Source organism: Thermobia domestica, chromosome 13 (assembly GCF_964235325.1).
Source record: "Thermobia domestica chromosome 13, izTheDome1.hap1.1, whole genome shotgun sequence".
Lineage (NCBI taxonomy): Eukaryota > Metazoa > Arthropoda > Insecta > Zygentoma > Lepismatidae > Thermobia > Thermobia domestica.
The window spans coordinates 13,487,129-13,503,878 of NC_137466.1; the positions used below are offsets into that span (position 1 = coordinate 13,487,129).

The 16,750-nt window shown below is 36.1% G+C and overlaps 1 protein-coding gene across 1 annotated transcript in view; it reads right to left on the minus strand.

Annotated features, from left to right (window-relative positions):
* Window positions 1-226: 226 nt before the first annotated feature.
* LOC145669127 (inactive pancreatic lipase-related protein 1-like) overlaps window positions 227-16,750 on the minus strand; it is a 265,962-nt gene continuing 249,438 nt past the window's right edge. Inside the window, exon 12 of the mRNA XM_081737472.1 lies at window positions 227-441. Within this exon, the coding sequence (XP_081593598.1) occupies window positions 300-441 (142 nt within the window). The 3' untranslated portion in view covers window positions 227-299. The remainder of the gene's footprint in view (window positions 442-16,750) is intronic.

Genomic DNA, 16,750 nt, shown 5'->3' on the forward strand with positions numbered 1-16,750 from the left:
CGATCAAATTGATATGTTACAATTTTCAAAATCTGAAACTATGAGCAGAAGTACTGCTTTTCATGAGTATTTACATTCAAAAATCTGGTTCCAAAAATGAGCAAAAAAATTACGCTGAAACTTGTATTATATATACTATTCACTTATGTTTTTAAATATTTTGTTTCTATCATTTTCTATTTTTTTATGTTGGGATATTGATAGATAGAAAATCGACCAGTTTCTGTAGGAGTAATTCAATTTATTTATAACACTAATAATTCTATTACATGTAAGATATTAACATGTTTTAATGATTCTTAGCGTCTGTAGTCCACTATGGTTTCTATTGTGACGTTTGCAGTGTCTTTAGTTGAACAAGTCTTTTGCTGGAATATTTCCAAATAAGTATTAGGAATAGATACTGGAAACGAGTCAGCAGAACAAAACTTCATTGTTTTCCTGAAAGAAAAATAAACTTTATGTGTATTACTCAAATCAATTAAGTAATAATATTTGTCTCTTTCATAATTCTTAGTTAACAACTAAGGGCTGCGTGAAGGAAATAAAAGAATTTTTGGTCTCTCCGAGAGACCTTTAGTACTATTCCACTGTCATTTACACATCAGCTAAGGACCAATTCCACAGTGCCGGATCAGTATGGAATTCAAAACCATTATATAATTTACGTGCGTTCGGATACTATTACTATTATTATTATTGGTGCTTCTCGGTTTAAACCAGTTTAAACTTACTGACGCCTGACGGCCGTCTCTGGCAAGTGCAAATTATTGGCAGAGTTCTTCATATTTAAACAACTTTCTGACCACATAACAGGTCTCTAAATTTTATGTTTTTTTTCCTATTTTTTCCTATTTTCACTTTTACCATGCCCACAATAGCTCAAATGATATACGCGACGCAACATAATATAAGCACTTCGTGCAATTTAATGAACATTAAGAACTAACTACAAGTCATGGCATAATCGAAACTAAGTCATTACATAATTAAGAACTGAATTAATTTTATAAAGCTAAACAAACATATGTTCATTATATACAATTATTTATTTTTTTCTTCTGCTCTGTTCCTACACAATTTCAAGTAATTTCATTCTCACATTTCTACAATTACAAGTTGCAATCAATCCGTCATGAACGGGAACTATTTTTGGCCTGTTGTTGTGAAAAAGATTTATATTTCCTTAGACCAGATATTTGATTGTATCTTATCTGTATTATTTTCTTCTAGCTGAAACGTACAATTTCCTCGAAGATCTTTTGCTATGGTTTCGTTCATTTGATTCATAATTTGTGGTCATCTCTGTCACGGCTAGATAAGGTTGTGTAGCTATCATGTTTCTATCACATATTACGTGAAATAGATCGTTGGTTACTTTTCTGTTGGAGAAATATTGATGGATACTTTCAGTCTGTTCTTGGTGGAGTTTTGAAATATCTCTGAAACCAATGCATTATTCTTTTGTGGGGCTTGTCACTTTCTTTATTGTAGCTTTTGGTTTATATCATTCAAAAGTAACTCTATGGACCATGGAACTCGGAGGTTCAATGCCGCGCTCACAAAAGCTCTCCACTAACTTCTATCCTTAGCCTAATAGATCCAGTTTCTACTTTGTATTCCTATTTCTGCGAGATTCATCTTAATATTGTCCACCCGTCTGCGTCTAGATTTTCGTAATGGTCATTTTCCAATTGGTCATCCAGTTAAGATTTTGAAAGCGTTCCTACTTTCTTCCATCTTAGCTGCATGACCTGCAACCTGGGGCTAATAGACTTGACCCTAACAATGTTCGCTAAACAGTATATATTATGTAGTACATCGTTATGAAGTTTCCACCATTCAACATTCCCGTTCCTCTTCGTCTCAAATGTTCGTCTCAGGATCTTGTTTTCAAATACTTTCAGTCCACGTTCAGAATTCTGTCATTAAAGTCCTTATTATTTATGTTAAACTAATCAAATCATCCTCTGTCCATTTGGTTAACATAAAAGAAAATATAATTAGGGATACTGCAAATGTGTTGATGGTTTTAAATTTGCTAGAATTAGTAAGCTGCGTACTAAGCATCACCTTGAGTCTTGACTGTAAAACGTTCTGCAATGCATTCTGTTCTATGCCTTAAAGCTTCGTCCTTTCTAGGTACCTGTAGTGCTCTCGTTTTTAGTATTCTATTTTGTGCTGTTCATAATTTGGAAATCCTTCGATGTTTGCTATTTTCTGTTTTAGCGATCTACTGACTTACATTTTTTATTCCTATATCCATACAGTTTTCAGAGCTAAAAGATGTTACTATTTCTAGATCTCTGTGTACTTGCTTGAAGAATTGGCGTAATGTTTTATGTCAACGATATTTTACAATTAATGCCAAATCTTACAAGATTTGTTGCATGATTTTATCTTAAATTTCAGATACCCAAGGGGTGTACAAATGTACCCCATACATATGTTTTACTGTATATTGTAAAATTCTCTCAGTTTATGTAAGGTAGAGCAATTACTGTACACGGGAATTTGAACTTTCCCATCACCTTTTAGTATAATAAGATCTTCTTAAATACAGAAATGTATTACAATAAGTACTCCCTCTAATATTTTAGGTAAGATATGAAAGGTACCCAATGACCGACCGTCTTAGGGCTTTGTAGGTTAGGTTACTCTCTTTGACAGGGCGTCATGAGAGAGGATAAGTTTGTGTGATTAGGTGTCTCTCTCGGGAATCCAATGACCGAGTGTCTAAGGGCTTAAGGATAGGTATCTCCCAATCGACCAAGCGTCGTGAGAGGGTAAGGTAAACCCAATGGCCGGGCGCCTTAGGGCTTTAGGTGGTTTGATCAACTTGCATAGATTGATGCTTGTTGAGGCGTGTTTTATCCTAAACTGTGGGCTACCTTCGGTGATCTTCGTCGTGCCGACTGCTGCGCTTGTGGGCGACTCCTCTTCGATAGTGTCGTCTGCGTTGTATTTGTTTACTGTCAACACGTGTAGTACACATATGGTTACCGCATGATATGAAGACATGCGGAACCTTACACCCCCGTGCTCTTGGCGTAGAATAAAAATAAGCCACAGGATTATTTTTGCCACTATTGGGAATCTGCATATTGGTTGCAGTATACACTAGAAAATGCACTGAAGCACTTTAACACAAAATCAAAGTTAAAAGCACTGGTCCCTTACAGAACACTGTACAGAACACTATCACACACAAAAAAATAAAGTTGAAGTTGAAGAACTAACAGTTTGTCCTCTGACTTAAGCAGGATTCGTATACATTACTTCATCTCCCTCAAAGGAGAGGCTGTTGACGCTCTGGTGGTTATAATTAATAGATATCACTACGTCACTGATGGTAATGTCCATAATATATATTGTGAAGTTCGCATGTCATATGGTGCTATTATAGAAAAGTTTTATAATATCAGTCTAGGTGTTACTAGTGGATGACGGAAAATGGATGACGGAACATACTTATATAATGGTTAAAGTCATTGCTATGAAAAACGCACTCATTCCGGAAAAAAGTCCCTCAATTGAAAATCCTGATTTTCTGAACACTCTGTATATGTAGGTTAATATGTTAGTGACAGTTATGTGATTCGCAGCGGAGAAGCGAAAAAAAAATGTCGCTGGCCTTGTGAAGTTCATTCGTTCGAGGCGGAAAGAAAGATGCTGGCTTACAATTTTGTGCATTGAATGAAATTTTACGTATACAGGCAGTCTAAATGACAGAATGCAGTGAGGTGAGGAATTATAAGAGAGAAAGAAAGACAATAGACCAATGGCCATGGGGGCGATAATTCCCCCAGTAGGCAACATTTGCCACTATATTAGAAATGTTCCCTGGGGTTCTTAGAATAAATAAATAGTTGTTGGTCAACATATAAGTGTAACACGTGGGTCCTGGGGCCCTTAACCCCCTAGCACCCGTGTATATTTACAGGCATCGATGGGATCTTTTTAAATGACCGTAGATCAGACCGTTAGTGCAACACTGGAAAAAGTTTTACCTTGATCGATTTATAAGACTGCAAGCTTTCAGTTTACGTTATGAATGGGGCACTTCTGTGTACAGAGGAAAACTAATTCAGGGATATTTAAGAAAACTTCCTCTAAAATGTCCCTTTTCGCGATTCTTTTAGTTATTATGTGGCAACACTTCAAACTACGTGAACAATAAAATGTGTTCATCTGTCTCATTTCATCTTCAACTTACACTGAAAATTTCATCTTGATCCCTCAAATAGTAGCAAAGGAAATTTTTCTTATAATTTTCACATAGTTCATAATAATAGATTTTCATGAAAGTAAGAGTATGACTTTATGTCAATGTTCCGACCGTCAGTGCAACACTGCAACAAGTTATACCTCGATCCATTTGGAAGAATGTAGACTTTCAGTTTACGTAACGGACGAGACATTTCCGCTTACAAAGGAAAAACGCTAGGGATATTTAAGAAAATTTCCCTAAAACAGACCCTTCTCGCGATTATTTTAGTTATTACGTGGCAACACTGCAAACTACATGAATAATAAAAGGGATTTAGGTGTTCTGTTTTATGTTTAAATTAAACTGAAAATTTCGCCATTGTCCATCAAATAGCAACAGAGGAGATATGTATTTTATAGTTTTCACAGGGTTCATAATAATGGATTTTCATGGAAGTACAAGTATGACTTTGTGTTAATATACAGTTATTACGTGGCAGCACTGCAAACTACGTGAATAATAAAATGTATTTGTATGTCCTAACTTATGTTCAACTTAAACTAAACTTTCGTCTTGATCCATCAAATAGCAGGAGAGGAAATATGTATTTTAAAGTCTTCAAAATTTTCATAATAATCGATTTTCATGGAGGTATGAGTATGACCTTGTGTCAATGTTCAATTTTATTTTTCTGTAGAAAACAAGTGATACAAATTAATCTAGTTGATTTTCTCATTCGTTATATTATGACAGATTCCCAGTACTGAGAAATCCCCCAGGAAGGTTTTATAGTTTGTACGTCAATGATATAATAGAAAAAAATAAAAGCAATAATTTTACTGTTTTGCGGTTACATTGTGTTCCTTTGAAAATACCTGTTCTGCAATTCTGCAATGAATACACTTCCAAACATGTCTGCTGATATGTGAAGTTATCAAACAACTCGCGAAGTTATTGCGTATGGCACGTATTCTTATTACATGTGCACACAGATAATCGCACTTAATATAGTATTTAATATGTAGTTTTTTAATTGCCGTAATATTAAATAATGTGTTATATTCTTTGTGTTCTTGTCTGTCTGTAAGTTGATGATAGTAGCACATTTCCCTTAAATCCACGAGTTCTCAGTTATTCTGAAAAAAGAATGACAAACCAAGAGAAGCCAAGCAGACAGACTACAATTGCAACAAGAAAAAGGATTATTGCTGTGAAAAATGGAAAATTCTGTGTAATACACTACGCATAAAACGAAACCGACACGAGGACTACCAATGCCATAAAAATAAAACTTCCATAAGAACTTTCAAGCCAAAGTAATGCCGCAAGAGACTGACACTGCAAAACTACACAGCTTAACATCAAATTGCATTGAAATTCCTCCAGAATACAACTGAAACAAACACGGCCCATCCCTGAGTCTACCAAAGTTTCATAATATTACCACGAGTGTTAAGTCAGTCTGCTGAATCATGTATGGCGTATAATTGTACACTCTTAATGGTTAATTCACCATCTTTGGAGCGTACTGCTATACAGTAGTATGTAGGGGACATCCTGTTTTACGAGAAGCAGTGCGTATTTGGCCAGAAATAGAGCTAAAATTGGGATCGCGAAAAAAGGGTAAGGGTGTTTTATGGGAAACTCTAGTGACATATGTCACTAGAATAGCTGAACGTGTCATTAAAGGAACACCTATTCGATAGGAAGACGAATCACTACTGTTACTAATTCAAGAAGTGAATTTCATAGCAGCCTAAATGGGGTAGAACAACTTTTGCCAGATTGTCGAGCTGAATTTCTTCATGGAAGAAACATACCTAAAGATAAATTCATTGAAGGCACAGTCCGTGCAGGTATGTCAGTAAGTGTTTTAGTTAGTGAAGCAGTTTTATTGTTACTAAGACGTTTTTAGTTCACTATGAACAAGCGTCACATCTATCGTGGTTGCCCACGTCAAAATTGCTACATGCCAAGAGCTTAGACTTACTCGATCTCATTTCTTTTATATCTATCCTTTTAGCTGCAAGTAATACAGGCTCAGGTCTTCGGAAATCCCGTGTCGCCAAAGTTTTAACGCAAGATGTTTGTTCAGCTGCTTCAGGTGTACCATGGTTAATGCCAAAAAACATGCTCCTAGATATAACCGTCAGATATCTCAGAAGCAGAACAGAATTAATAATTCTGATGAACCGTACGTGCCACTGATTTTCATATTCACAAATATTAAATTATAAACAACATTGTATGATTGTGTAGCCGAAAGCGGTGATGACCTCCAGACATCAGTCATAAAAGATTCATTTGTGTTCTCCCAAATTTCATGTGATAATTTCGGAGGATTTGCATATCACTTCCAGTTAAAAGGTTAAATATATACTGCATGAGAGTTTAGGTAAATCTGAGCTCCTGGAACGTAGCACTGCCGCCGTGGGCGCCCACGAAGGAACTCACATTAGTAGTGGAGAAATGATCGAACTGGAACGTAAGAGAACAAACCAGGTCGCGCCTGATCCGAAGTACTCGATAGTTCAGTGTCACACGATACGCCATGATCCAAGTACTTTCCCACCATGGAAAATCGAACACCCCGCAATAAGGGGGTATTCGTTCCCTTTTATGAACACTTTTTAGGGGTGTATTCGTTCTCCTTTATGAGTACTTTTTTCAACCCCTATTTTAACATAGGACAATTACATAAGACTACGAACATAGCAGATCGACACCACATTTTCCAATAGCCTATTTAATATAACACATATTACATAAGACTATGTAACATAAAAGAGCTAATAAAAGATAATGGCAGACCCCTATTTTAACATAGCAGACCCCTATTTTAACATAGCAGAAATTACGCAGAGACTAAGAACGCCGCACTCCTATGTAACAGCAAAGACTACAAACATAATAAGGGGTGTACTCGTTCCCATTTACGATCACTTTTTCCAACCCCTATTTTAACATAACACTTCGTTCTCCTTTATGAGCCAATTTTAGGGCTGCACTCTTTCTCTTTTAAGAGCACTTTTCTCAACCCCTATTTTAAAGTAGAACAAACTACATAAGACTACGAACACAGCAGATCTAATAAACGAGTATGGCATATTTTGCATCCCTATTTTAATATAGCAAAAACTACATTAGGCTATGTAACATAGGAAAGTCTACTTAGATAACAGACAATAATGGGGGTGTACTCGTTTACTTTTATAAGCACTTTTTTCCACCGCTATTTTAACACAGGAAAAATGACATAAGACTGTGTGCACAGAGACTACGAACGCATACTTTAGCAGCACTCCTATGTAACAAGCAAAGACTACCAACATATGAGAGAATAATGGTGTGTAGTCGTTCCCATATGCAGCCACTCTTGCTCGACCAAAGCTATATTCATTCCTTCTGACCAATTTCGATCCCAAGTATAGCAACACTCGACATATCTTTAACCAAATCATCAAATACCTACCACGAGCCAGTATTCACCAGATTGTCTTTACCAGGGGTGGTGTTATTATCAAGTCCGAAGATGAAAATTTTGGTACAACACTTCGTAATAAGGCGAGTTACGAAATTTTCGGAAAAGCTGCACAATTATCGAAGCTTCCAGATAGAATCAAGCAAAATCCTCCACCTCCCAGAACACCCATGATGTCGGTTGTTATTAGAGGAGTGCTACCGGAAATAACTGGTGAAGAAGTGCTTGAGGAATTAAAGGCTGAGGGAATTGAGGTGTCGAAATGTATTCGTATCAAAAATACTAATGGAGCAACATACATGATACGAGTTCTGACCACTTCCCAAGCTGCCATTGATACCTTGTTACAAGAGGGCGCGTTTATCTTTAAAAAGCGTCATAGAGTAGAACCATCTCGTACTAATCTACCTCTTCCAGTCCGGTGCGAGCGGTGTCAAGTATACAATCAACATGTGACTGCTAAATGTCCAAATGTTGCAAAATGTGGATACTGTACTGGCAATCATGAGACCAAAGACTGTCCGAATACATTAAAACCTCCTCAATGTTCTACTTGTTCAAGTGATAAACATCCAACATATAGCTATAAATGTAAAGCTAAACCGCCAGCCAATCCGGATCATCCTGAGATGACCGTCCCGCTCCGTACCACAGATTCAACCGTGCCTGTATCGCAATCTATTACATCTCCATTAATTGTTGAAAACTTTCTTCGATACATTACCCTTATACTGCAAAATATCTTTCCTTTTCAACGTCAGCTTATTCTCGATCATGTCATTGCAGCAGCATCAGCTATCTTTCAAGTCAATCTGTATGCTACTTACTCCGGACCTTATGTTCATTTTCACATCGTACCCAAAGACACAGCAGTCTAACTCCATAACGTTGTATGTGAATATGGCTCTTACAATTCTTTTTATGAACATTCGCTCCTTAGCGTCACACCGTATACTATTTGAACAGTTACTGCTCGAGGAGAATGTCGATATCTTTCTACTGAATGAGACCGCGCTCAAACCAGCCACATATATCCGCTTTCCTCGCTATAACTTTCTTCGCTGTGACTATGCAGACAATAATGCACGAGCCCAAGGCGGTGCCGCAATCGGAATACGCCATAAAATCATTCATAGAGATCACTCCATTGCACTCCATTACCAGTTTCCAGAGCACTTAGTAACAACAGTTTACCTACCAAATCTTGCACTAACTGTGGCTACAATCTACGTCCGTCCCGGTCATGTCATTCCTCTTGAGTTTTTCACATATTTGTTTCAGCAATTTCGCCACCTATTAATACTGGCTGACATTAATATCCATAGTCGTTCTGTCCGAGATAAAGAACTTTTTCTCGACCATATATCACTTAATTTACATGGACATGTTCATCATTTACCAAAACATACGCGTCCAAGCAGCCAGACGACACCTGACGTTGTTATTAGCACGGCTTCAATTGTCGATAAATGCACCATACAAATTCTTGATTGTATAGGTAGCGACCACCTTCCGATCAAAGTGCTTGTCAACAATAAAAGACAACGAGCTGAACCAAGTTTAAGAACCATCAAGATATACGACAAGGCTAACTGGGATCAGTATCGCTCTGATATAGATGTCACTCTTGCTAATTTAGCACCACCTACAACGCAATTAGACCTTGAGAACGCCGTCCATAGCATTGTAGAGGCTATAACAAGTAGCGCTGACAAACATATACCTCAATACCACGGCAAGACATATCAGCCAATGTTACCTCCACAATACTTGGCTCTCGTTCGTAAATCTCGACATTACTTTCGGGAATACGAAAGAACACGAAACCCAGAGTATTTGACACAAGCCCGTAGATGGCAACGGACGGTACATAATTATATTATTGCTCACAAACGTCTTAACTGGAGCAAAACCTGCAATCAGCTGAATACAGAATCACACCCGACGAAATATTGGAAGAAGTTTCATCTTCTAACTGGTCAGAAAGTAAGTTCCACTTATCCTCTTCTACATAACGACCAGCCTTTACATACAGACAAAGAGAAAGCAGACGTTTTCGCCACCCATCTGCAGACAGTCTTTACGCCTCCTCCAAGCATTCACCGCCGCAGTCCCAACGTTTCAGAAGAAGCAATTAACAAATTACTACAGCCTTCCGTCCATCACACTTTAGACATCAATAATCCTTTGACTAGAGACATCACTTCTGGAGATATTCATTCCGTTATTAAGCGCAAACGTAGCACTGCTCCTGGCTTCGATCAAATATCTTATAGACTTCTTAAAGAATGTTCGGCAAACTTCTTCATTTTTCTGGCCACAGTATATACCTTTATACTCCGTACTGGATACTATCCTTCCGATTGGAAGGTTTCAAAAGTTTGCATGTTTCTTAAACCGAACAAACCGCCAGATTCTGTACAATCATATCGCCCCATCCAGCTTACTTCCACCCTGGGCAAAGTCTTTGAAAAAATACTAGTACTACGTTTACACCCCTATATCTCTGAACGTCAACTCTTGCCACTTCATCAGACTGGATTTAGACCTCATTACAGTATAAATGACCAACTATTACGCTTAACCACGATCCTTACTAATCAATATAATAAATCTCTTCCATCCTGTCTTATACTGATGGATCTTGAAAAGGCATTCGACCGGATTTGGCACTACGGATTGTTTTATAAACTGATTAAGTTGGGTCTCCCTCTTTCATATATGCGAGTAATATATTCATTCATACTTAACCGTATTGCCTATGTCAGCGTAAACAAGTCCTTATCTCATCCGGTCTTCCCACACACAGGGGTGCCGCAAGGCTCTAGTTTATCGCCTCTTTTATACATCTTATATGCTTCAGATTTGCCATCTCCAGCGCCGAACACTTATCTATTCCAATATGCTGACGATACAGCCTTCCTAACATTAGGAAAAACAATGCAACAAATTAACATAGATTTGCAGGCTACGATTACAGCTTTCCTTGACTGGTGTGACAAGTGGCGATTGTCAGTTAACGAAGACAAAACTCAGACACTAGTTGTTCTCCCCTCTAAGTGTCGTAGTAAAGTTCGACGTAACTCAAATTTATTGCAGATACGGGTAGGCGAACACATTCTTCATCCTTCCAAAACAGTCACCTATTTAGGTATCGTCTTTGACAAGAAACTACGATGGACACCCCAGCTTCAAAAACTTGCTACGAAGGCTAAAAACAGACTACAACTTCTGCGACGTCTTGTTGGTCAGAACTGGGGTTTAAACTCTAAGTTACTGCTTAATACCTACAAAGCCTTCATGAGAAGTGTACTCACTTTTGGTCACCTAGCATGGTGTTCAGCCCCACAGAAATTTTATAATAGACTCGAGATTTTAGAGAGACACGCCATTCGCTTAGCATATCGGATCAAACTCCCATACCATAATACTGATCTCTATGACAAAATTGACTTTCCTCCGCTCGTTCACCACATCGCCCACTTGCGTCAAAAGTTTATAGCCAAGAATCTCCAGGATCGGAAGGATATTTTTCTAGATACACTATTTACAGACTTACAGCAAGAATCTCCATATAAATACAATTATACACCACTCCGCGTCTTACTTTCAATATACCTTCGCAGTATTCCAGCAGATCATCATCATGCCGAATTCTTCCATCATCATCTCATTCACCAGCATATTCCTCATCTTTTTCCATTATAACACTGTATCTCCACACCACTAATAAGGGCTCTCCATATGTCTCTCATCAGTCCTGAGCCGCCCCAGGACAGAAGATTAACATGCATTTGTCTATTGTAACATAACTATAATGTGTTGTGGCGTCAAGAGCACCTCATTCATCACCTTCCATTAGTTTTCAATTTCTAATATAATGTATTTAAACCATACTCCGCATATTCCTCAATATTTGCTGCTGCACTATTTATTCTCACTGTTATTACACCTAAGTTATTGTTTTGTATGTGCACCTTTGTTCACTAGTTTAATATTATTGTTGTAACATTTGTTTAATATGTTGTTATCATCATTATTATTGTTTATGTATATTTCTTTCACAGCTCATTGACCACCTATAAATTAAAGAAAGAATAAATAATGATCACAAATCCCAGGCCAAAGAGAGAGGGCGAAACCCTCTAGTGGCTGATTGTAATAAACTCCTTGATACTCGTTTGGTATATTACAAAGAATGCTTTTCCACTAATTGATGCCCCTCAACTTCTGAATAAAGAAATAAAGTATTACTTGCACCTACTCACCTCAAAAAAAAAAATGTAGTCGTTCCCTTTTATCAACCCCCTACGCAACATAGCATAGAATACATAACACTGTAAACACAGAGACTACAAACAGCACTCCTATGTAACATAGAAAAAGATTATAAACACACCTCTGACATACCGCAACCCTTATATAACATAGTAGATATTACACAAGAAAGGCTACATAGCATTAGACTATGAGTACATTTTCCAACCCTATTTAACATAGCAGAGATTTGACCAGGTACAGTAAACTGTTTTATGACACATTTTTAGGGGTGTAGTCGTTCTCTTTTATGACCACTTTTTAAAACCCCTATTTTTACATAGGAGAAATTACACAGATACTACAAACACCTACTTTTGCAACCCTCTATGTATAAAAGAGTATGGAATATTTTTTAACCACTATTTAATGTAGCACAGATTACAAAGCCTATCTAATACAGCAGAGAATACGTGTATTCGTTCCCTTCTACCAACACCTACGTAACATAGCAGAAATTACACAAGGATTACTCTGGTACTTCATATCGTTGAGTTGATTTTAGTTTAGCGTCCCTTTCAGCAGCAAGGCTATATGAGACGTGGACCTACTGATTAATGTGGAATCCGAACCACATGACGGTACTTCATGTCCCAAAAGTACTGACAATCGAGGCCGAAGTCAAAAATTTAAGCCCTAATAACTGGCAAACAAAGAAACAAATTCAGGTGTGTATTCCACATTTGTTAATACGTTACCAACTGCTACATGCCCAAAAGTGCTAACTATTGAGGTCAAAGGTCAAATGTTTAAACCCTAATAACTCGCAAACAAAGCAACATATTGAGGTGCAGTTTCCACATTTACTAACAGGTCATCAGCTACTAAATGTCTCCAAAGTACTGTCGAGGTCAAAGTTAAAATATTTAACCCCTAATAACTCGTACAGGAAGCAAAATATTGAGGTGCTGTTCCCACATTTAGTAACAGGTCATCAACTGCTACGTGTCTCAAAAGTACTGACCATCGAGGTCAAAGGTCAAATATTTAAACCAGAATAACTCGTAAACGGAGCAACTTATTCAGATGCTGTTTCTACATTTAGAAATAGGTCATCAACTACTGCATGCCCCAAAAGTATTGACCACCGATTTCAAAGGCCAAATATTAAAAAAAGAATAACTCGAAAATGGAGTAACGTATTTAGGTCCCGTTTCCACATTTAGTAATAAGTCAGCAACTACTGCAAGTACAAAAAGTACTGACCATCAATGTCAAATGTCAAATATTTAACACTTAATAACTTGTACAGACAGCGACTGGCAAATTTGTGTGACTTATTCAATATTTGTGCCAACCGGAAGAAATGAAGAATGAATAAATTTGTGTGGTTTATTTATTTTTATATTCTTGACAGGAAAATCAAACAAACGTCATTTTAACTAACTGAGAATTTTATAACTTTTGTTTTGCGCAAATAAAGAAAGGAATAAATTTGTACCAACTAGAAAAAGTGTAGAAGAACCATTTTAACTAGGTGAGTATCCTATACCATTTTCTGCTACTCAAATAAACGAAGGGATAAATTTGACCTACTCCATTTTATACGAACCAGAAATGCCATTTTGACTACCTGACTATTTTATATCGTTTTATAATATTTAAACAAAACAAAGCTAATAATTAGTACTAAGTAAAAAAGCGCGAAAAAGCACTCAGTATTTATCTACCTTTTGTGCTACTCAAATAAAATGAAAGAATAAATATGGTTGTTCTACTTTTTTGTATCAACGAGAAAACAAAACGAAGAAGGACCATTTTAGCTACCTGAGTATTATTTAAATAAACAAAGGAGTAATAATTTTGTACCAATGAGAAATGACATTTTAAGTAGCTCAGAGTGTCTATACCATTTTGTGCTATTTAAACAAAACAATAGAATTAATTTGTACTAACCACAAAAAGCGAAGACGTTTCATTTTAACTAACTCAAAATTTTATATCATTTTGTAATACTCAAATAAACGAATGAGTAAATTTGTGTGACGTATTTAGTTGCAGAAAAATGAAAGAATTAACATTTTTTGCTATTCAGAAAACGAAAAAATGAATTTGGATGGACTATTTATTTTGTACTAACTAGAAAGAAAGCAAAGTTATGCCATTTTACCTAGCTCAATGTTTCTGTACCATTTTTTACTATTTAAACAAACGAAGGAATATATTTGAGTGGTCTATCTAATTTTGTACCAACAAGAAATGCCATTTGAACTAGTTGAGTATTTTAAACCATTTTGCACCATCTAAATTAAAAAAACAAATTTGTACTAACCAGAAAAAGCTAAAAAACCTCAGACGTTATGTATAACTATTGCACTGTTCAAATAAACGAAAGAACATATTTGGGTGTCCTACTTCTATAATAACGAGAAATGCCAGTTTAAAATACTCAGCATTTTATACAATTTTGTACTATTTAAATAAACAAAGGAATATATTTATCCTAACTAGAAAAAGCGGAAAAGGACCATTTTAACCTGCTTAGAAGTTCTAAACCATTTTGTACTATTTAAACAAACGTTGCGTAATTTTTGAGTGAGCTTTTCAATTTTGCAGCAAGAAGAAAAAAACTAAGAAGGACCATTTTAACTAACTCAGAATTTTATATCCTCTTCTAATGCTCAAATAAAAGAAGAAATAAATTTGGGTGGAGTATTTAGTTTCGTGCTAAGCCAAAAAGGAAAGAATTATCATTTTGCACTAATGACATAAACAAAGGAATAAATTTGTACTGACCAGGAAAGTCGAAGAATTATCATTTTAACTAGCTGAGCATGTTATAACTTTTTATGCTACTCAAAAAAAAAGAAGCAATAAATTTGAGTGGTGTATTCAACTTTGTATCAACGAGAAATGCCATTTTAAGTAGCAAAGAATGTCTATACTTTTTCTAGTATTTACAAAAACAAAGGAATAAATTTGTACTAACGATTTTAACTAACTCAAAATTTTATATCATTTTGCAATACTCAAATAAACGAAGGAATATATTTGTGTAACCTATTCAGTTTTGTAGCAAGCAGAAAGAGGAAAGAATTAACATTTTGTACTAATCAATTAAACGAAGGAATACATTTTGGAGAATATTTGGTTTTGTACCAACCACGAAAAAAAACGAAATAGGTCCATTTTAACTAGCTCAATATTGCTGTACCATTTTAACTAACTCAAACAAACGAAGGAATAAAGTTTAGTGGCTTAAGCAAAGAAGGTCTATGTTTACTAGCTCAGCATTTTGTACCTTTTTGTGCTATTCAAATAAGCGAAGGGTTAAATTTGAGTGACCTATTCAATTTTGTATTAAGCTAAAAAAAAATGCAGAATGAATAAATTTTGTTGGCTTCTTTAATTTTGTATTAACAATTAAAAAAGCAGAGAAACCCTATTTTAAACAGCTCAGTATTTATGTACATTTTGTACTACTCAAACGAAGAAATAAATTTTGATATTCTACTTTTTGTACCAATTAGAAAAAAACAAAGGAAGAGTATATTCTACCACTCAATGTGGAAACAGCACCTCAATATGTTGCTCCGTTCACGATTTATTCGAATTTAAATATTTGACCTTTGAACTAGATGGTCAGTACTTTCCGGACAGGTAGTAGTTGATGACCTATTACTAAATGTGGAAACAGGACCTCAATACGATACTCCGTTTGCGAGTTATTCGCATTTAGAATATTTCACCTTTAACCTGTATGGTCAATACTTTTGGTGCATGTATAAGTAATGACCTGTTACTAATGACCTGTTACTATTAAGCAACACCTTAATAGTAGGCGCCGTTTGCGAGTTATTGGGGTTTAAATATTTGAACTTTGACATATATGGTCAATACTTTTGGTACATGTAGCAGTGCATGACCTATTAATATCTGCGGAAGCACCACCTCAATTTCTTGCTCCGCTAGCGAGTTATTTGGATTTAAATATTTGACGTGTGACTTGTATGGTCAGTATTTTTGGAACGTGTTGCAGTTAATGACCTATTGCTAACTGTGGAAACACCACCTCAATATGTTACTTCGTTTACGAGTTATTAAGCTTTAAACACTTGACCTTTGGCCTCGATAGTCAGTACTTCTGAGACATGTAGTAATTGATGAACTGTTACTAAATGTGAAACCGCACCTCAATATGTTGCTTCGTTTAAGAGTTATTAGGGATTAAACATTTGATCTTTGAGCTCGATAGTCAGTAATTTTGAGACTTGTATTAGTTGGTGACGTATTACTAAATGTGGAAACAATATCTCAATCCGTTGCTTCGTTTACAAGTTATTCGAGTTTAACTATTTGAACTTTGACATCGATATTCAGTACTTTAGGGACATGCAGTAGTTGATGACTAAATGTGGAAAAAGTGCCTCAGTACGTGGCTCCGTTTACGATTTATTTAGGTTTAAATATTTGAGCTTTGACCTCGATGTTCAGTACTATTTAAATATGTATTAGTTGATGACGTGTTACTAAATGTGAAACCGCACCGCAATGTGTTGCTTCGTTTAGAAGTTATTAGGGTTTAAACACTTGACCTTTCACCCTGATATAAACTACTCTTTTGTACATGTTGTAGTTGATGACCTGTTACTAAATGTAGAAATAGCACCTTAATATGTTATGATCTATTCGAATTTAAATTTTTGACTTTGGCCTCGATGGTTTAAACTTTTGGGACATGGAGTACCAGATTATTGCTTGTGTAATTTCTGCTTGTTGCATAGGTGTTGATTGAAGGGAAC